This window comes from Pecten maximus, chromosome 11 (genome assembly GCF_902652985.1).
Source record: "Pecten maximus chromosome 11, xPecMax1.1, whole genome shotgun sequence".
In the NCBI taxonomy this organism is placed as follows: Eukaryota; Metazoa; Mollusca; class Bivalvia; order Pectinida; family Pectinidae; genus Pecten; species Pecten maximus.
The window spans coordinates 25,646,235-25,664,294 of record NC_047025.1 but is presented as its reverse complement, the minus strand read 5'-3'; the positions used below and the strand labels follow the sequence as shown (position 1 = coordinate 25,664,294).

At 40.3% G+C, this 18,060-nt stretch overlaps 1 protein-coding gene across 2 annotated transcripts in view; it reads right to left on the bottom strand.

Annotated features, from left to right (window-relative positions):
- Positions 1-18,060, bottom strand: part of LOC117337363 — a 90,209-nt gene that overhangs the window by 9,873 nt on the left and 62,276 nt on the right. For both annotated transcript variants that reach the window (XM_033898321.1, XM_033898324.1), the window contains exons 3-4: positions 5,896-5,944; positions 1,066-1,110 (exon numbers count right to left, since the gene is read on the bottom strand). In XM_033898321.1, coding sequence (XP_033754212.1) covers positions 1,066-1,110; positions 5,896-5,944 — 94 coding nt within the window. The remainder of the gene's footprint in view (positions 1-1,065; positions 1,111-5,895; positions 5,945-18,060) is intronic.

Here is an 18,060-nt window from a genome sequence, read left to right as displayed (position 1 = left end):
GTGTCATGTGTCTGTCTGTATTGTCTGTGACTCCCCTGTCTGTATTGTGTGTGACTCCCCTGTCTGTGTCATGTGTCTGTCTGTATTGTCTGTGACTCCCCTGTCTGTATTGTCTGTGACTCCCCTGTCTGTGTCATGTGTCTGTCTGTATTGTCTGTGACTCCCCTGTCTGTGTTATGTGTCTGTCTGTATTGTCTGTGACTCCCCTGTCTGTGTCATGTGTCTGTCTGTATTGTCTGTGACTCCCCTGTCTGTGTCATGTACCTGTTTGTATTGTCTGTGACTCCCCTGTCTGTGTCATGTGTCTGTCTGTATTGTCTGTGACTCCCCTGTCTGTGTCATGTGTCTGTCTGTATTGTCTGTGACTCCCCTGTCTGTGTCATGTGTCTGTCTGTATTGTCTGTGACTCCCCTGTCTGTGTCATGTGTCTGTCTGTATAGTGTGTGACTCCCCTGTCTGTGTCATGTGTCTGTCTGTATTGTCTGTGACTCCCCTGTCTGTGTCATGTGTCTGTTTGTATAGTGTGTGACTCCCCTGTCTGTGTCATGTGTCTGTCTGTATTGTCTGTGACTCCCCTGTCTGTGTCATGTGTCTGTCTGTATTTTCTCAGACATAACTTACAATGAGAGACAAAAAGAATCAAGATGTTATGTGTTTTCTGTTTAGGCTTTATTGTCTGGGAAAGCCTCAAGGTATTCCCAGCCACCAGTAACATAATCCCTGGTCAGCCTTGGGATGAATTTGATCATGGAGACCATTTTGATTAGTTTAGCGAAATAAGGATACAGTTCACAGCTGCCAACATTAATTATCCTTTCACATATATACATTCTGGTTTCCTTTATTATGGGGAGAAATTCTCACTTTATACCAACTCTCCATGGGAACATAGACCAATGGATGTTGAAAATCTTAGATTGCCTTTTTTAGTCCTTTTGCAAATGGCAGCAGAAGTATGAGGATAATATTAAGATTTTGGTGTAATGATCTGATAACGGCCATACAAACTTTGCGTGGCATCATACTGACAAAAGAAATATCAAACATAATATAGGGATTACCTACCTGGGAGTTGACATATCGGGCAAACCACAAACGGCCAGGACCAAACTGTAATGATAAAATAATAAATATCACTATAGGTACAAAAGTCCTGCATGACTTACTGTATTTATCCTAAACTTAGCCCCCTCCCATAGTGAAGGAATTCATTACATATTTATCCTATAATAAGCCCTTCCCTCTAGTGTAAAAAAGTTTGGTTCTGTACTGTATAACCCCCTCCATCAGTCTAAAAGTTTAGTACCATATTTATCCTATAATAAGCCCTTCCCTCTAGTGTAAAAGTTTAGTTCTGTACTGAATAACCCCCTCCATCAGTCTAAAAGTTTAGTACCATATTCATCATAAAATAAGCCCTTTCCTCTACCATATTCATCCTATAATAAGCCCTTCCTCTAGTGTAAAAGTTTAGTTCAGTACTGTATTTACCTTGAAATTAACCCTCTTCACCAGTCTAAAAGTTTAGTTCAATATTCATCCTAAAATTAGTCCTCTCCCCTAGTTTTAAAGTTAAGTATTAAAGTTTAGGCAGGGCTTATTGTGAACCAATTTTAGTTGATTATAAAATTGATGATTCTGCAAAATTGAAGACTAGGGGGCTTGTTTGGTGGCAGGAGCTTATTTGTGGATAGTATCCAAAGTTAGCTTGAGGTCAGGAATTAAAGGATTATGACACAAACACTGGATACAAACTGTATTCTTCTTTTTAATTTTTTTTGAGGTTTACAATTTTAGAATGATGAAAATAAATCCAGACTGTCAATTATTTTGTATTTTTGTATTTGTTGAAAGCAACAGCTCCATTGTACAATGTTGACAGACATCACCAGGAACTGTGACCAACATAACCTCACATCCCCACTAGGTAGGAAGTTAACATTGTTCCAGTCTCCTGATAGATCTAAGTACAGTAATAATCATCTGTTGAAGTTCCATGACAACCAGATACAATTTGACGTCTGCAGAGATGTCATTGGATTCCATATATACACCGGTTGATCCTCATATCTCCTTCACAACAAGCAATTGAGTACAGTATTATACTTCAGTAAATGATGTTTATAGACAAATTTATCTAAAAAGGATTTCTATAATAACTATATTTACTTTTTATCATTGATAGTGATTCGACTTGACAACATAGAATAATGACTAATCCCTGCTGGCTTGCTCATAAACTGGATTTCTGAATCAATATAAACAATTCTCTGGAGATAGACTTCATTGTTACTATACCTGCATGTTCATATTAATTTCTCTGATAATTTTTTATGGCGATCAGAATCTACTAATCTATAAAATTCTCAAATTACTTTCTGAATATCTCAGCATTTCTGAAAGCCTATACTAATATCATTATACACAAGAACATGCTGTGAGCAAGACAAAATCAGTGTAAATATGCAGGTACAAAATCCGTGTAAACAGGTACAAAGTCAGTGTAAACAGGTACAAAATCAGTGTAAACAGGTACAAAATCTGTGTAAACAGGTACAAAATCAGTGTAAACAGGTACAAAATCAGTGTAAACAGGTACAAAATCAGTTTAAACAGGTACAAAATCAGTGTAAACAGGTACAAAATCCGTGTAAACAGGTACAAAATCCGTGTAAACAGGTACAAAATCAGTGTAAACAGGTACAAAATCAGTGTAAACAGGTACAAAATCAGTTTAAACAGGTACAAAATCCGTGTAAACAGGTACAAAATCAGTGTAAACAGGTACAAAATCAGTTTAAACAGGTACAAAATCCGTGTAAACAGGTACAAAATCAGTGTAAACAGGTACAAAAGCAGTTTAAACAGGTACAAAATCAGTGTAAACAGGTACAAAATCCGTGTAAACAGGTACAAAATCAGTGTAAACAGGTACAAAATCAGTGTAAATATGGACATGGTGTTAGCATGGACACAGTCAGTGTTAATAGTGACATGGTGTGAGTATGGACACAGTCAGTGGTAATAGTGACATGGTGTGAGTATGGACACAGTCAGTGTTAATATGGACATGGTGTGAGTATGGACACAGTCAGTGTTAATATGGACATGGTGTGAGTATGGACACAGTCAGTGTTAATATGGACATGGTGTGAGTATGGACACAGTCAGTGTTAATATGGACATGGTGTGAGCATGGACACAGTCAGTGTTAATATGGACATGGTGTGAGTATGGACACAGACAGTGTTAATATGGACATGGTGTGAGTATGGACACAGTCAGTGTTAATATGGACATGGTGTGAGTATGGACACAGTCAGTGTTAATATGGACATGGTGTGAGCATGGACACAGTCAGTGTTAATATGGACATGGTGTGAGTATGGACACAGTCAGTGTTAATATGGACATGGTGTGAGCATGGACACAGACAGTGTTAATATGGACATGGTGTGAGTATGGACACAGTCAGTGTTAACAGGGACATGGTGTGAGTATGGACACAGTCAGTGTTAATATGGACATGGTGTGAGCATGGACACAGACAGTGTTAATAGTGACATGGTGTGAGTATGGACACAGACAGTGTTAACAGTGACATGGTGTGAGTATGGACACAGTCAGTGTTAACAGGGACATGGTGTGAGCATGGACACAGTCAGTGTTAATATGGACATGGTGTGAGCATGGACACAGACAGTGTTAATAGTGACATGGTGTGAGTATGGACACAGACAGTGTTAACAGGGACATGGTGTGAGTATGGACACAGTCAGTGTTAACAGGGACATGGTGTGAGTATGGACACAGTCAGTGTTAACAGTGACATGGTGTGAGTATGGACACAGTCAGTGTTAATAGTGACATGGTGTGAGCATGGACACAGTCAGTGTTAATATGGACATGGTGTGAGTATGGACACAGTCAGTGTTAATAGTGACATGGTGTGAGTAGGGACACAGTCAGTGTTAACAGGGACATGGTGTGAGTATGGACACAGTCAGTGTTAACAGGGACATGGTGTGAGTACGGACACAGTCAGTGTTAATAAGGACATGGTGTGAGTATGGACACAGTCAGTGTTAATAGGGACATGGTGTGAGTATGGACATAGTCAGTGTTAATATGGACATGGTGTGAGTATGGACACAGTCAGTGTTAATAGTGACATGGTGTGAGTATGGACACAGTCAGTGTTAATAGTGACATGGTGTGAGTATGGACACAGTCAGTGTTAACAGGGACATGGTGTGAGTACGGACACAGTCAGTGTTAATAAGGACATGGTGTGAGTATGGACACAGTCAGTGTTAATATGGACATGGTGTGAGTATGGACACAGTCAGTGTTAATATGGACATGGTGTGAGTATGGACACAGTCAGTGTTAATAGTGACATGGTGTGAGTATGGACACAGTCAGTGTTAATAGTGACATGGTGTGAGTAGGGACACAGTCAGTGTTAACAGGGACATGGTGTGAGTATGGACACAGTCAGTGTTAACAGGGACATGGTGTGAGTATGGACACAGTCAGTGTTAATATGGACATGGTGTGAGTATGGACACAGTCAGTGTTAATATGGACATGGTGTGAGTATGGACACAGTCAGTGTTAATAGTGATATGGTGTGAGTATGGACACAGTCAGTGTTAACAGGGACATGGTGTGAGTATGGACACAGTCAGTGTTAATAGTGACATGGTGTGAGTATGGACACAGTCAGTGTTAATAGTGACATGGTGTGAGTATGGACACAGTCAGTGTTAACAGTGACATGGTGTGAGTATGGACACAGTCAGTGTTAATATGGACATGGTGTGAGTATGGACACAGTCAGTGTTAATAGTGACATGGTGTGAGTATGGACACAGTCAGTGTTAATATGGACATGGTGTGAGTATGGACACAGTCAGTGTTAATAGTGACATGGTGTGAGTATGGACACAGTCAGTGTTAATAGTGACATGGTGTGAGTATGGACACAGTCAGTGTTAATATGGACATGGTGTGAGTATGGACACAGTCAGTGTTAATAGTGACATGGTGTGAGTATGGACACAGTCAGTGTTAATAGTGACATGCAGTGAGTATGGACACAGTCAGTGTTAATAGTGACATGGTGTGAGTATGGACACAGACAGTGTTAATATGGACAAGGTGTGAGTATGGACACAGTCAGTGTTAATAGTGACATGGTGTGAGTATGGACACAGTCAGTGTTAATAGTGACATGGTGTGAGTATGGACACAGTCAGTGTTAACAGGGACATGGTGTGAGTATGGACACAGTCAGTGTTAATATGGACATGGTGTGAGTATGGACACAGTCAGTGTTAACAGGGACATGGTGTGAGTACGGACACAGTCAGTGTTAACAGTGACATGGTGTGAGTATGGACACAGTCAGTGTTAATAGTGACATGGTGTGAGTATGGACACAGTCAGTGTTAATATGGACATGGTGTGAGTATGGACATAGTCAGTGTTAACAGGGACATGGTGTGAGTACGGACACAGTCAGTGTTAATATGGACATGGTGTGAGTATGGACACAGTCAGTGTTAATATGGACATGGTGTGAGTATGGACACAGTCAGTGTTAATATGGACATGGTGTGAGTATGGACACAGTCAGTGTTAACAGTGACATGGTGTGAGTATGGACACAGTCAGTGTTAATAGTGACATGGTGTGAGTATGGACACAGTCAGTGTTAACAGGGACATGGTGTGAGTATGGACACAGGTAGTGTTAATAGTGACATGGTGTGAGTATGGACACAGTCAGTGTTAATATGGACATAGTGTGAGTATGGACACAGTCAGTGTAAATATGGACATGGTGTTAGTATGGACACAGACAGTGTTAATAGTGACATGGTTAGCTTACCTGACACAGCTCCCCAAACTTAGCTTTCTCTGTTTGTGATATGGAATGACTGGAAAGAAAATAAAAATGGGAAATAAAACATTTTTCATACACAACAAGAATATACAGTTCTGGACAAATCTGGCAAACTTCCTGTTATTTTTTGAGTCAAATGCTTCTTGACAGAAAAAATATCAAAGTTTATCAAGTATGAGTTGACACAGAAAATGTACCAACAACTTGGTTACCACCATGAATGAGCTATTGGTACAGAAACTGATGAAAGTGTCACTTATTTGACATGCTGTGATTCTCCAAGAAATTTTCTCATATTTTCATACTGCAGCTATTTACACCAACAGGTTGTCTTTTGGCAATGATGTAATGCACAAGAAAATACAAATTAATTCACTATAGCTATTATTATCTTATTTTGCTCCTGAAAAAAATAGAAAAAAAAAGAAAAAAATCAGCAGATTCAACAGAAAATACACACATCATAACTTCACTGAAAAATAATGAGATGACCCATATTAGCAATCATTTCTGGTATGTAACGAATATTGTCAAACTTATATATACATATCAAAGAGAAAATAAAGAAGTGAGATGACAATTTTCTATATATATCTTGAAAGAACAATTGAACTTGAACTCACAATCCGTTCTGATCTATTAAGGCACTTTTGAATAACTCCATGCTTATAATTGTCATCCATATAAGGACGGAAGACACAAAATGTCTATTTATAGTAGGCCTACCAGTCAACCTGACCTTGATCTTAATCTGAAATTGAATCTAATCTATTCAGGTAATTGTATACCTGTATTAATTTGATATTACTTGCAGAATAAATAAGATGGTTTGAGAATGATTTTCTATACAGAAACACCATTACCTTGACCATTGGTCTATAACCTTGACCATTCTATAACCTTGACCATTGGTATATAACCTTGGACATTGGTCTATAACCTTGACCATTTGTTTATAACCTTGATCATTGGTATATTACATTGACCATTTGTCTATAACCTTGGCCATTGGGCTGTAACCTTGACCATTGGTCTATAACCTTGACCATTGGGCTGTAACATTGGCCATTGGTCTATAACATTGACCATTGATCTATTACCTTGACCATTTGTCTATTTACCTTGACCATTTGTCTATTTACCTTGACCATTTGTCTATTTACCTTGACCATTTGTCTATATAATTGACCATTTGTTTATAACCTTGACCATTGGTTTATAACCTTGACCATTGGTTTATAACCTTGACCATTGGTCTGTAACCTTGACTATTGGTCTATAACCTTGACCATTGGTCTGTAACCTTGACCATTGGTCTATAGCCTTAACCATTGGTCTGTAACCTTGACCATTGGTCTATAACCTTGACCAATGATCTATAACCTTGACCATTGGTCTATAACCTTAACCATTGGTCTGTAACCGTGACTATTGGTCTATAACCTTGACCATTGGTCTGTAACCTTGACCATTGGTCTATAACTTTGACTATTGGTCTATAACCTTGACCATTGGTCTGTAACCTTGGCCATTGGTCTATAACCTTGATCATTCGTCTATAATCTTGACCATTAGTCTATAACATTGATCATTGGTCTATGACTTTGACCATTGGTCCATAACCTTGGTAACCTTGATCATTTGTCTATAACCTTGACCGTTGGTCTATAACCTTGACATTGATCTATTACCTTGGCCATTTGTCTATAACCTTGACCATTTGTCTATAACCTTGACCATTGGTCTATTACATTAACCATTGGTTTATAACCTTGACCATTGATCTGTAACCTTCACCATTAGTCTATAATCTTGACCATTTGTCTGTACCCTTGATCATTGGTCTAGAACCTTGACCATTTGTCTATAACCTTGGCCATTTGTCTATATCATTGACCATTTGTCTATAATACTGACCATTGGTCCATAACCTTGACTATTGGTCAATTACCCTGACCATTTATTACCTTGACCATTGGTCTATATTCTTGACAGGACATGTCATCTTTTTATTAATTTGTGCAGAAATGCAATTGTCCAGGAAAGACTCAAGATGATGCAGAAATGTCACACATTTGACCCACTGTCCCAGGGCCATAGACCAATCAATCTTGACTGTGAGATCATATCTTAAAGTCCACCAGAACTATAAACAAGAATAAAGCTCAATCATTTAGTCATACAACCACCAATTCTACCTCATTTAAGATAGCATTTCATTGGTCTATAAAAATAATTTGCTGCAGTATAATCACGATATATTGCCATAAATTAAAAAAAACCTGTTGGGTTATTTCCAAATTACACTTCTCAGAAATGTCTTCCTACGCAGCAATACCAGGTTTAAAAACACTGTACTGTAACAAGGAGTGTCGCCATGCCAAACCTGCTGTGTGTGCATGTTCAGCCCGAACTCCGGCCTCAATGGTGCATCGCCCCATAGCTATCGACAAAACAACACCAAATGAGATCGTTTGTTATATCTAACAATACACTGGAACACAATTGATTTTAATACAGACAGCAGCCTTTATCTTCCATTAGTATGTCGTTATTATATATCTGTTTCTTCTCTCTTTGTGAAATACCCGGCTCATAAATGGCTGATGTTTGCCTCAAGGTAAAAACATAATTAGTTAGCACTTTTACTGTGTAGGATTATAACAAGTTTGGGTGTTGGTTAACTTTTAAATACTCTCCAATTATATTTCTACAGTCAATAACTTTTAAAATGACAAACATGTATATATATATATATACAGGCATTTCTGTAATGTTTTCAATTTGTTGATGATACATAAAATCTTTTTAAAAAATTCTGGGAATCAAAGATAGCACTACTGAAAAGATTTTTTGATTTCATTGCTGAAATCTTACTCTAAAAGAATATTTCAATTATCTATTTGCAAAACCATTGATTAGATTTATGAAAATGTCTCTTGTCCCATTACAAGATAGACAAAAATAAAAGGGTCCTATACAGTAACAGTATTGAGTGTGTATAGGGTCCTCAACAGTGACAGTTATGAGTGGGTATAGGATCCCCTACAGTGACAGTAATGAGTGTGTATAGGGTCCTCTACAGTAACAGTAATGAGTGTGTATGGGGTTCTCTACAGTGACAGTAACAAGTGTGTATAGGGTCCTCTACAGTGACAGTAACAAGTGTGTATATGGTCCTCTACAGTGACAGTAACAAGTGTGTATAGGGTCCTCTACAGTGACAGTAACAAGTATGTATAGGGTCCTCTACAGTGACAGTAACTAGTGTGTATAGGGTCCTCTACAGTGACAGTAACTAGTGTGTATAGGGTTCTCTACAGTGACAGTACCAAGTGTGTATAGGGTCCTCTACAGTGACAGTAACAAGTGTGTATAGGGTCCTCTACAGTGACAGTAACAAGTGTGTATAGGGTCCTCTACAGTGACAGTAACAAGTGTGTATAGGGTCCTCTACAGTGACAGTAACAAGTGTGTATCGGGTCCCCTACAGTGACAGTAACAAGTGTGTATAGGGTCCTCTACAGTGACAGTAATGAGTGTGTATAGGGTTCTCTACAGTGACAGTAATGAGTGTGTATAGGGTTCTCTACAGTAACAGTAACTAGTGTGTATAGGGTCCTCTACAGTGACAGTAACTAGTGTGTATAGGGTCCTCTACAGTGACAGTAACGCGTGTGTATAGGGTCCTCTACAGTAACAGCAACAAGTGTGAACATGAGTGTGTATAGGGTCCTCTACAGTGATAGTAACAAGTGTGAACATGAGGGTGTATAGGATCCTCTACAGTGATAGTAACAAGTGTGAACATGAGTGTGTATATGATCCTCTACAATGATAGTAACGAGTGTGAACATGAGTGTGTATAGGATCCTCTACAGTGATAGTAACAAGTGTGAACATGAGGGTGTATAGGATCCTCTACAGTGATAGTAACAAGTGTGAACATGAGTGTGTATATGATCCTCTACAGTGATAGTAACAAGTGTGAACATGAGTGTGTATAGGATCCTCTACAGTGATAGTAACAAGTGTGAACATGAGTGTGTATATGATCCTCTACAATGATAGTAACGAGTGTGAACATGAGTGTGTATAGGATCCTCTACAGTGATAGTAACAAGTGTGAATATGAGTGTGTATATGATCCTCTACAGTGATAGTAACAAGTGTGAACATGAGTGTGTATAGGATCCTCTACAGTGATAGTAACAAGTGTGAACATGAGGGTGTATAGGATCCTCTACAGTGATAGTAACGAGTGTGAACATGAGTGTGTATATGATCCTCTACAGTGATAGTAACAAGTGTGAACATGAGGGTGTATAGGATCCTCTACAGTGATTATAAGTAACATGTGTGAACATGAGGGTGTATAGGATCCTCTACAGTGATAGTAACAAGTGTGAACATGAGGATGTATAGGATCCTCTACAGTGATAGTAACAAGTGTGAACATGAGGGTGTATAGGATCCTCTATAGTGATTGTTATGAGTGTGAACATGAGGGTGTATAGGATCCTCTACAGTGACAGTAACAAGTGTGAACATGAGTGTGTATAGGGTCCTCTATAGTGATTGTTATGAGTGTGAACATGAGTGTGTATATGATCCTCTACAGTGATAGTAACAAGTGTAAACATGAGGGTGTATAGGGTCCTCTATAGTGATTGTTATGAGTGTGAACATGAGGGTGTATATGATCCTCTACAGTGATAGTAACAAGTGTGAACATGAGTGTGTATAGGATCCTCTATAGTGATAGTAACGAGTGTGAACATGAGTGTGTATAGGATCCTCTACAGTGATAGTAACAAGTGTGAACATGAGGGTGTATAGGATCCTCTACAGTGATAGTAACGAGTGTGAACATGAGGGTGTATAGGATCCTCTACAGTGACAGTAACAAGTGTGAACATGAGTATGTATAGGATCCTCTACAGTGACAGTAACAAGTGTGAACATGAGTGTGTATAGAGTCCTCTACAATGATAGTAACAAGTGTGAACATGAGTGTGTATAGAGTCCTCTACAGTGACAGTAACAAGTGTGAACATGAGGGTGTATAGGATCCTCTACAGTGACAGTAACAAGTGTGAACATGAGTGTGTATAGAGTCCTCTACAATGATAGTAACGAGTGTGAACATGAGTGTGTATAGAGTCCTCTACAGTGACAGTAACAAGTGTGAACATGAGTGTGTATAGGATCCTCTACAGTGACAGTAACAAGTGTGAACATGAGTGTGTATAGAGTCCTCTACAGTGACAGTAACAAGTGTGAACATGAGTATGTATAGGATCCTCTACAGTGACAGTAACAAGTGTGAACATGAGTGTGTATATGATCCTCTACAGTGATAGTAACGAGTGTGAACATGAGTGTGTATAAGATCCTCTACAGTGATAGTAACAAGTGTGAACATGAGTTTGTATAAGATCCTCTACAGTGATAGTAACGAGTGTGAACATGAGGGTGTATAGGATCCTCTACAGTGATAGTAACAAGTGTGAATATGAGTGTGTATATGATCCTCTACAGTGATAGTAACAAGTGTGAACATGAGGGTGTATAGGATCCTCTACAGTGATAGTAACAAGTGTGAACATGAGTGTGTATAAGATCTTCTACAGTGATAGTAACAAGTGTGAACATGAGGGTGTATAGGATCCTCTACAGTGATAGTAACAAGTGTGAACATGAGGGTGTATATGATCCTCTACAGTGATAGTAACAAGTGTGAACATGAGGGTGTATAGGATCCTCTACAGTGATAGTAACAAGTGTGAACATGAGGGTGTATAGGATCCTCTATAGTGACAGTAATGCGTGTGTATAGGATCCTCTACAGTGACAGTAATGCGTGTGTATAGGATCCTCTACAGTGACAGTAATGCGTGTGTATAGGATCCTCTACAGTGATAGTAACAAGTGTGAACATGAGGGTGTATATGATCCTCTACAGTGATAGTAACATGTGTGAACATGAGGGTGTATATGATCCTCTACAGTGATAGTAACAAGTGTGAACATGAGGGTGTATATGATCCTCTACAGTGATAGTAACAAGTGTGAACATGAGGGTGTATATGATCCTCTACAGTGACAGTAATGCGTGTGTATAGGATCCTCTACAGTGACAGTAATGCGTGTGTATAGGATCCTCTACAGTGATAGTAACAAGTGTGAACATGAGGGTGTATATGATCCTCTACAGTGATAGTAACATGTGTGAACATGAGGGTGTATATGATCCTCTACAGTGATAGTAACAAGTGTGAACATGAGGGTGTATAGGATCCTCTATAGTGATTGTTACGAGTGTGAACATGAGTGTGTATAGGATCCTCTACAGTGATAGTAACAAGTGTGAACATGAGGGTGTATATGATCCTCTACAGTGATAGTAACATGTGTGAACATGAGGGTGTATAGGATCCTCTACAGTGATAGTAACAAGTGTGAACATGAGTGTGTATATGATCCTCTACAGTGATAGTAACGATTGTGAACATGAGTGTGTATAGGATCCTCTACAGTGATAGTAACGAGTGTGAACATGAGTGTGTATAGGATCCTCTACAGTGATAGTAACAAGTGTGAACATGAGTGTGTATAGGATCCTCTACAGTGATAGTAACAAGTGTGAACATGAGGGTGTATAGGATCCTCTACAGTGATAGTAACAAGTGTGAACATGAGTGTGTATATGATCCTCTACAGTGATAGTAACAAGTGTGAACATGAGGGTGTATAGGATCCTCTACAGTGATAGTAACAAGTGTGAACATGAGGGTGTATATGATCCTCTACAGTGATAGTAACGAGTGTGTATAGGATCCTCTACAGTGATAGTAACAAGTGTGAACATGAGTGTGTATAGGATCCTCTACAGTGATAGTAACAAGTGTGAACATGAGGGTGTATATGATCCTCTACAGTGATAGTAACAAGTGTGAACATGAGTGTGTATAGGATCCTCTACAGTGATAGTAACAAGTGTGAACATGAGGGTGTATATGATCCTCTACAGTGATAGTAACAAGTGTGAACATGAGGGTGTATAGGATCCTCTACAGTGATAGTAACAAGTGTGAACATGAGGGTGTATAGGATCCTCTACAGTGATAGTAACGAGTGTGAACATGAGTGTGTATAGGATCCTCTACAGTGATAGTAACAAGTGTGAACATGAGGGTGTATAGGATCCTCTACAGTGATAGTAACAAGTGTGTATAGGATCCTCCACAGTGATCAATCCCATGCTCTACTATGGTAATATCTACTTTCTCTATCTTTACCTAATGGAAGCAAACAATTTGTTGACTTTTTAAAAGTTATCAGTGTCATTATCAATGAACAATTTCTATTGATGACAATCTTGAAAAAATAGATACAGTGATTGCCAGCATTCACAGATAATGTTTGTTGAAGACTTTTAATTTGGTAAGCAACAGTTTTTGATATCAAAATCAGATATTGTTCAAACTTTAACAGAAATCTTGGTTTGGTTGCTATGAATGGCCTTGTGCGATCTTCATGTTTACATTATGACCAGACCCACACCATTATTCTTACTATGCAAAGCTTCATTTAGATAGGATCAGTGGAGCTAAGTCTCTGAGAGAAATGGGAAACACTTAAATTGATTTTTTAAGTAACTGCTAGATCGCGTGACCTTTGACCTGCATAAATGAAAGTAATCTCATACAACTCCTTCCCACAATCAACCAGTTTACCAAATATGGTCATGATAGGTCGTAAAGAACAGACATTCTTGCATAGAAAGTTAAGCATGATTATAATTCTATTTTCAGGATTAGATCACATGACCTTTCACCCTATGGACCTGAAAAGCAAACCCTTTTAACTATTCAACACTATGCCAAACTTGTATCTAGGGTATATGGTTACAGAGATCTCAATGTGGAGACCCTGGCTGGTTGAAGATCTGTGAACACATTCGTAATTAGTAACTTTTGAAAACAGTTTGGATAATTTTGGTGAAGCGATTGTTATATCTTATGTTAAATTATATATGAACTATGATCTGAATATAGAAGCAGCTGGTGCCTGTCCTCAGAGCTAACTAAGTTAAGTTGATAACATTGTAACAGTCAGAAATTAAAGCAATGGCATTGTACCTATAACTACAGGCAGAGCACTCTACCACTGACAACTCATCTCCGTTTCGTACTATTGTTGTGTTCTCTGTTGTTCTTGGATATCTACAAGCTAACAAAATGTAACACAACCATCTTATTATTGCTCCACCCGCACAACAATAAAGATATGCAGATTACCCATTGTTGTCTTGATTGTCCTTTAATCCCCAAGAAAGCAGCAATTACACATGCCTTTCAATATCATTTTTTTTCCTCTTACCTTTAGCTTGCAGTAATTCACAACAAGATTTCTAGTTTTTAAATATATCATAAACATTAGTTGAAGCAAATGTCACCTGTTAATGCTTTGGTTCACAATACATGTACATACAATGTACATACTAAAGCTACTTAGCTGGGAACAATAATTAATTTACAGTAAAGAGAAGTGACTTTTATTAAGAGAAAGGGCGGTCTCTTAGTGCAGGTTATACTGTAGAGACTGGATGGGCGGTCTCTTAGTGCAGGTTATACTGTATAGACTCTAAGGGTGGCCTCTTAATGCAGGTTATACTGTAGAGACTAGAAGGATGGCCTCTTAGCACAGGTTGTACCCTAGAAACTGGAAGGGTGGCCTCTTAGGGCAGATTATACTGTAAAGACTGGATGGGCGGTCTCTTAGCGCAGGTTATACTGTATAGACTCTAAGGGTGGCCTCTTAATGCAGGTTATACTGTAGAGACTCAAAGGGTGGCCTCTTAGTGCATGTTATACTGTAAAGACTGGAAGGGTGGCCTCTTAATGGAGGTTATACTGTAGAGACTGGAAGGGTGGCCTCTTCATGCAGGTTATACTGTAGAAACTGGAAGGGCGGCCTCTTAATGCAGGTTATACTGTATAGACTCAAAGGGTGGCCTCTTAGTGCAGGTTATACTGTAGAGACTCAAAGGGTGGCCTCTTAGCGCAGGTTATACTGTATAGACTCAAAGGGTGGCCTCTTAGTGCAGGTTATACTGTAAAGACTGGAAGGGTGGCCTCTTAGTGCAGGTTATACTGTATAGACTCTAAGGGTGGCCTCTTAGTGCAGGTTATACTGTAGAGACTCGAAGGGTGGCCTCTTAGTGCAGGTTATACTGTAAAGACTGGAAGGGCGGCCTCTTTGTGCAGGTTATACTGTATAGACTCTAAGGGTGGCCTCTTAGTGCAGATTATACAGTAGAGACTCGAAGGGTGGCCTCTTAGTGGAGGTTATACTGTAAAGACTGGAAGGGCGGCCTCTTAGTGCAGGTTATACTGTATAGACTGGAAGGGTGGCCTCTTAGTGCAGGTTATACTGTAAAGACTGGAAGGGTGGCCTTTTAGTGCAGGTTATACTGTAAAGACTGGAAGGGTGGCCTCTTAGTGCAGGTTATACTGTATAGACTGGAAGGGTGGCCTCTTAATGCAGGTTATACTGTAGATACACAAAGGGTGGCCTCTTAGTGCAGGTTATACTGTAAAGACTGGAAGGGTGGCCTCTTTGTGCAGGTTATACTGTATAGACTCAAAGGGTGGCCTCTTAGTGTAGGTTATACTGTAAAGACTGGAAGGGCGGCCTCTTAGTGCAGGTTATACTGTAAAGACTGGAAGGGTGGCCTCTTAGTGCAGGTTAGGCTGTAAAGACTAGAAGGATGGCCTCTTAGTGCAGGTTATACCCTAGAAACTGGAAGGGTGGCCTCTTAGGGCAGATTATACTGTAGAGACTGGAAGGGTGGCCTCTTAGTGCAGGTTATACTGTAGAGACTGGAAGGGTGGCCTCTTAATGCAGGTTATACTGTAGAGACTGGAAGGATGGCCTCTTAGCACAGGTTATACTGTAGAGACTCCAGGAAGGGTGGCCTCTTAGCGAAGGTTATACTGTAGAGACAGGAAAGGTGACCTCTTAGGGCAGGTTATAATGCAGAGACTGGAAGGGTGACCTATAAGCACTGGTTATACTGTAGAGACTGGAAGGGCGGTCTCTTAGAGCAGGTTTCTGTCTGCAGAGACTGGATGGGTGATCTCATAGCGCAGGTTATACTGTAGAGACTGGAAGGGTGGCCTCTTAGAGCAAGTTATACTGTAGAGACTGGATGGGCGGTCTCTTAGTGCAGGTTATACTGTATAGACTCTAAGGGTGGCCTCTTAATGCAGGTTATACTGTAGAGACTAGAAGGATGGCCTCTTAGCACAGGTTGTACCCTAGAAACTGGAAGGGTGGCCTCTTAGGGCAGATTATACTGTAAAGACTGGATGGGCGGTCTCTTAGCGCAGGTTATACTGTATAGACTCTAAGGGTGGCCTCTTAATGCAGGTTATACTGTAGAGACTCAAAGGGTGGCCTCTTAGTGCATGTTATACTGTAAAGACTGGAAGGGTGGCCTCTTAATGGAGGTTATACTGTAGAGACTGGAAGGGTGGCCTCTTCATGCAGGTTATACTGTAGAAACTGGAAGGGCGGCCTCTTAATGCAGGTTATACTGTATAGACTCAAAGGGTGGCCTCTTAGTGCAGGTTATACTGTAGAGACTCAAAGGGTGGCCTCTTAGCGCAGGTTATACTGTATAGACTCAAATGGTGGCCTCTTAGTGCAGGTTATACTGTAAAGACTGGAAGGGTGGCCTCTTAGTGCAGGTTATACTGTATAGACTCTAAGGGTGGCCTCTTAGTGCAGATTATACAGTAGAGACTCGAAGGGTGGCCTCTTAGTGCAGGTTATACTGTAAAGACTGGAAGGGCGGCCTCTTTGTGCAGGTTATACTGTATAGACTCTAAGGGTGGCCTCTTAGTGCAGATTATACAGTAGAGACTCGAAGGGTGGCCTCTTAGTGGAGGTTATACTGTAAAGACTGGAAGGGCGGCCTCTTAGTGCAGGTTATACTGTATAGACTCAAAGGGTGGCCTCTTAGTGCAGGTTATACTGTAAAGACTGGAAGGGTGGCCTTTTAGTGCAGGTTATACTGTAAAGACTGGAAGGGTGGCCTCTTAGTGCAGGTTATACTGTATAGACTGGAAGGGTGGCCTCTTAATCCAGGTTATACTGTAGATACACAAAGGTTGGCCTCTTAGTACAGGTTATACTGTAGAGACTGGAAGGGTGGCCTCTTTGTGCAGGTTATACTGTATATACTCAAAGGGTGGCCTCTTAGTGTAGGTTATACTGTAAAGACTGGAAGGGCGGCCTCTTAGTGCAGGTTATACTGTAAAGACTGGAAGGGTGGCCTCTTAGTGCAGGTTAGGCTGTAAAGACTAGAAGGATGGCCTCTTAGTGCAGGTTATACCCTAGAAACTGGAAGGGTGGCCTCTTAGGGCAGATTATACTGTAGAGACTGGAAGGGTGGCCTCTTAGTGCAGGTTATACTGTAGAGACTGGAAGGGTGGCCTCTTAATGCAGGTTATACTGTAGAGACTGGAAGGATGGCCTCTTAGCACAGGTTATACTGTAGAGACTCCAGGAAGGGTGGCCTCTTAGCGAAGGTTATACTGTAGAGACAGGAAAGGTGACCTCTTAGGGCAGGTTATAATGCAGAGACTGGAAGGGTGACCTATAAGCACTGGTTATACTGTAGAGACTGGAAGGGCGGTCTCTTAGAGCAGGTTTCTGTCTGCAGAGACTGGATGGGTGATCTCATAGCGCAGGTTATACTGTAGAGACTGGAAGGGTGGCCTCTTAGAGCAAGTTATACTGTAGAGACTGGATGGGTGGCCTCTTAGTGCAGGTCATACTGCAGAGACTGGAAGGGTGGCCTCTTAGAGCAAGTTAGCCTGTGAAGACTGGACGTGTGGCCTCTAACACAGGTCATACTGCAGAGACTGGAAGGGTGGCCTCTTAGAGCAAGTTAGCCTGTGGAGACTGGACGTGTGGCCTCTTAACACAGGTCATACTGCAGAGACTGGAAGGGTGGCCTCTTTGAGCAGGTTTTTGTCTGTAGAGACTGGAAAGGTTCTGGTGTACAGACAGAAAGAATAGTCTCTCACAGGGGCTAGGTTCTGCTGTGAAGACAGACAGAATGGTCGCTCAAAGAAC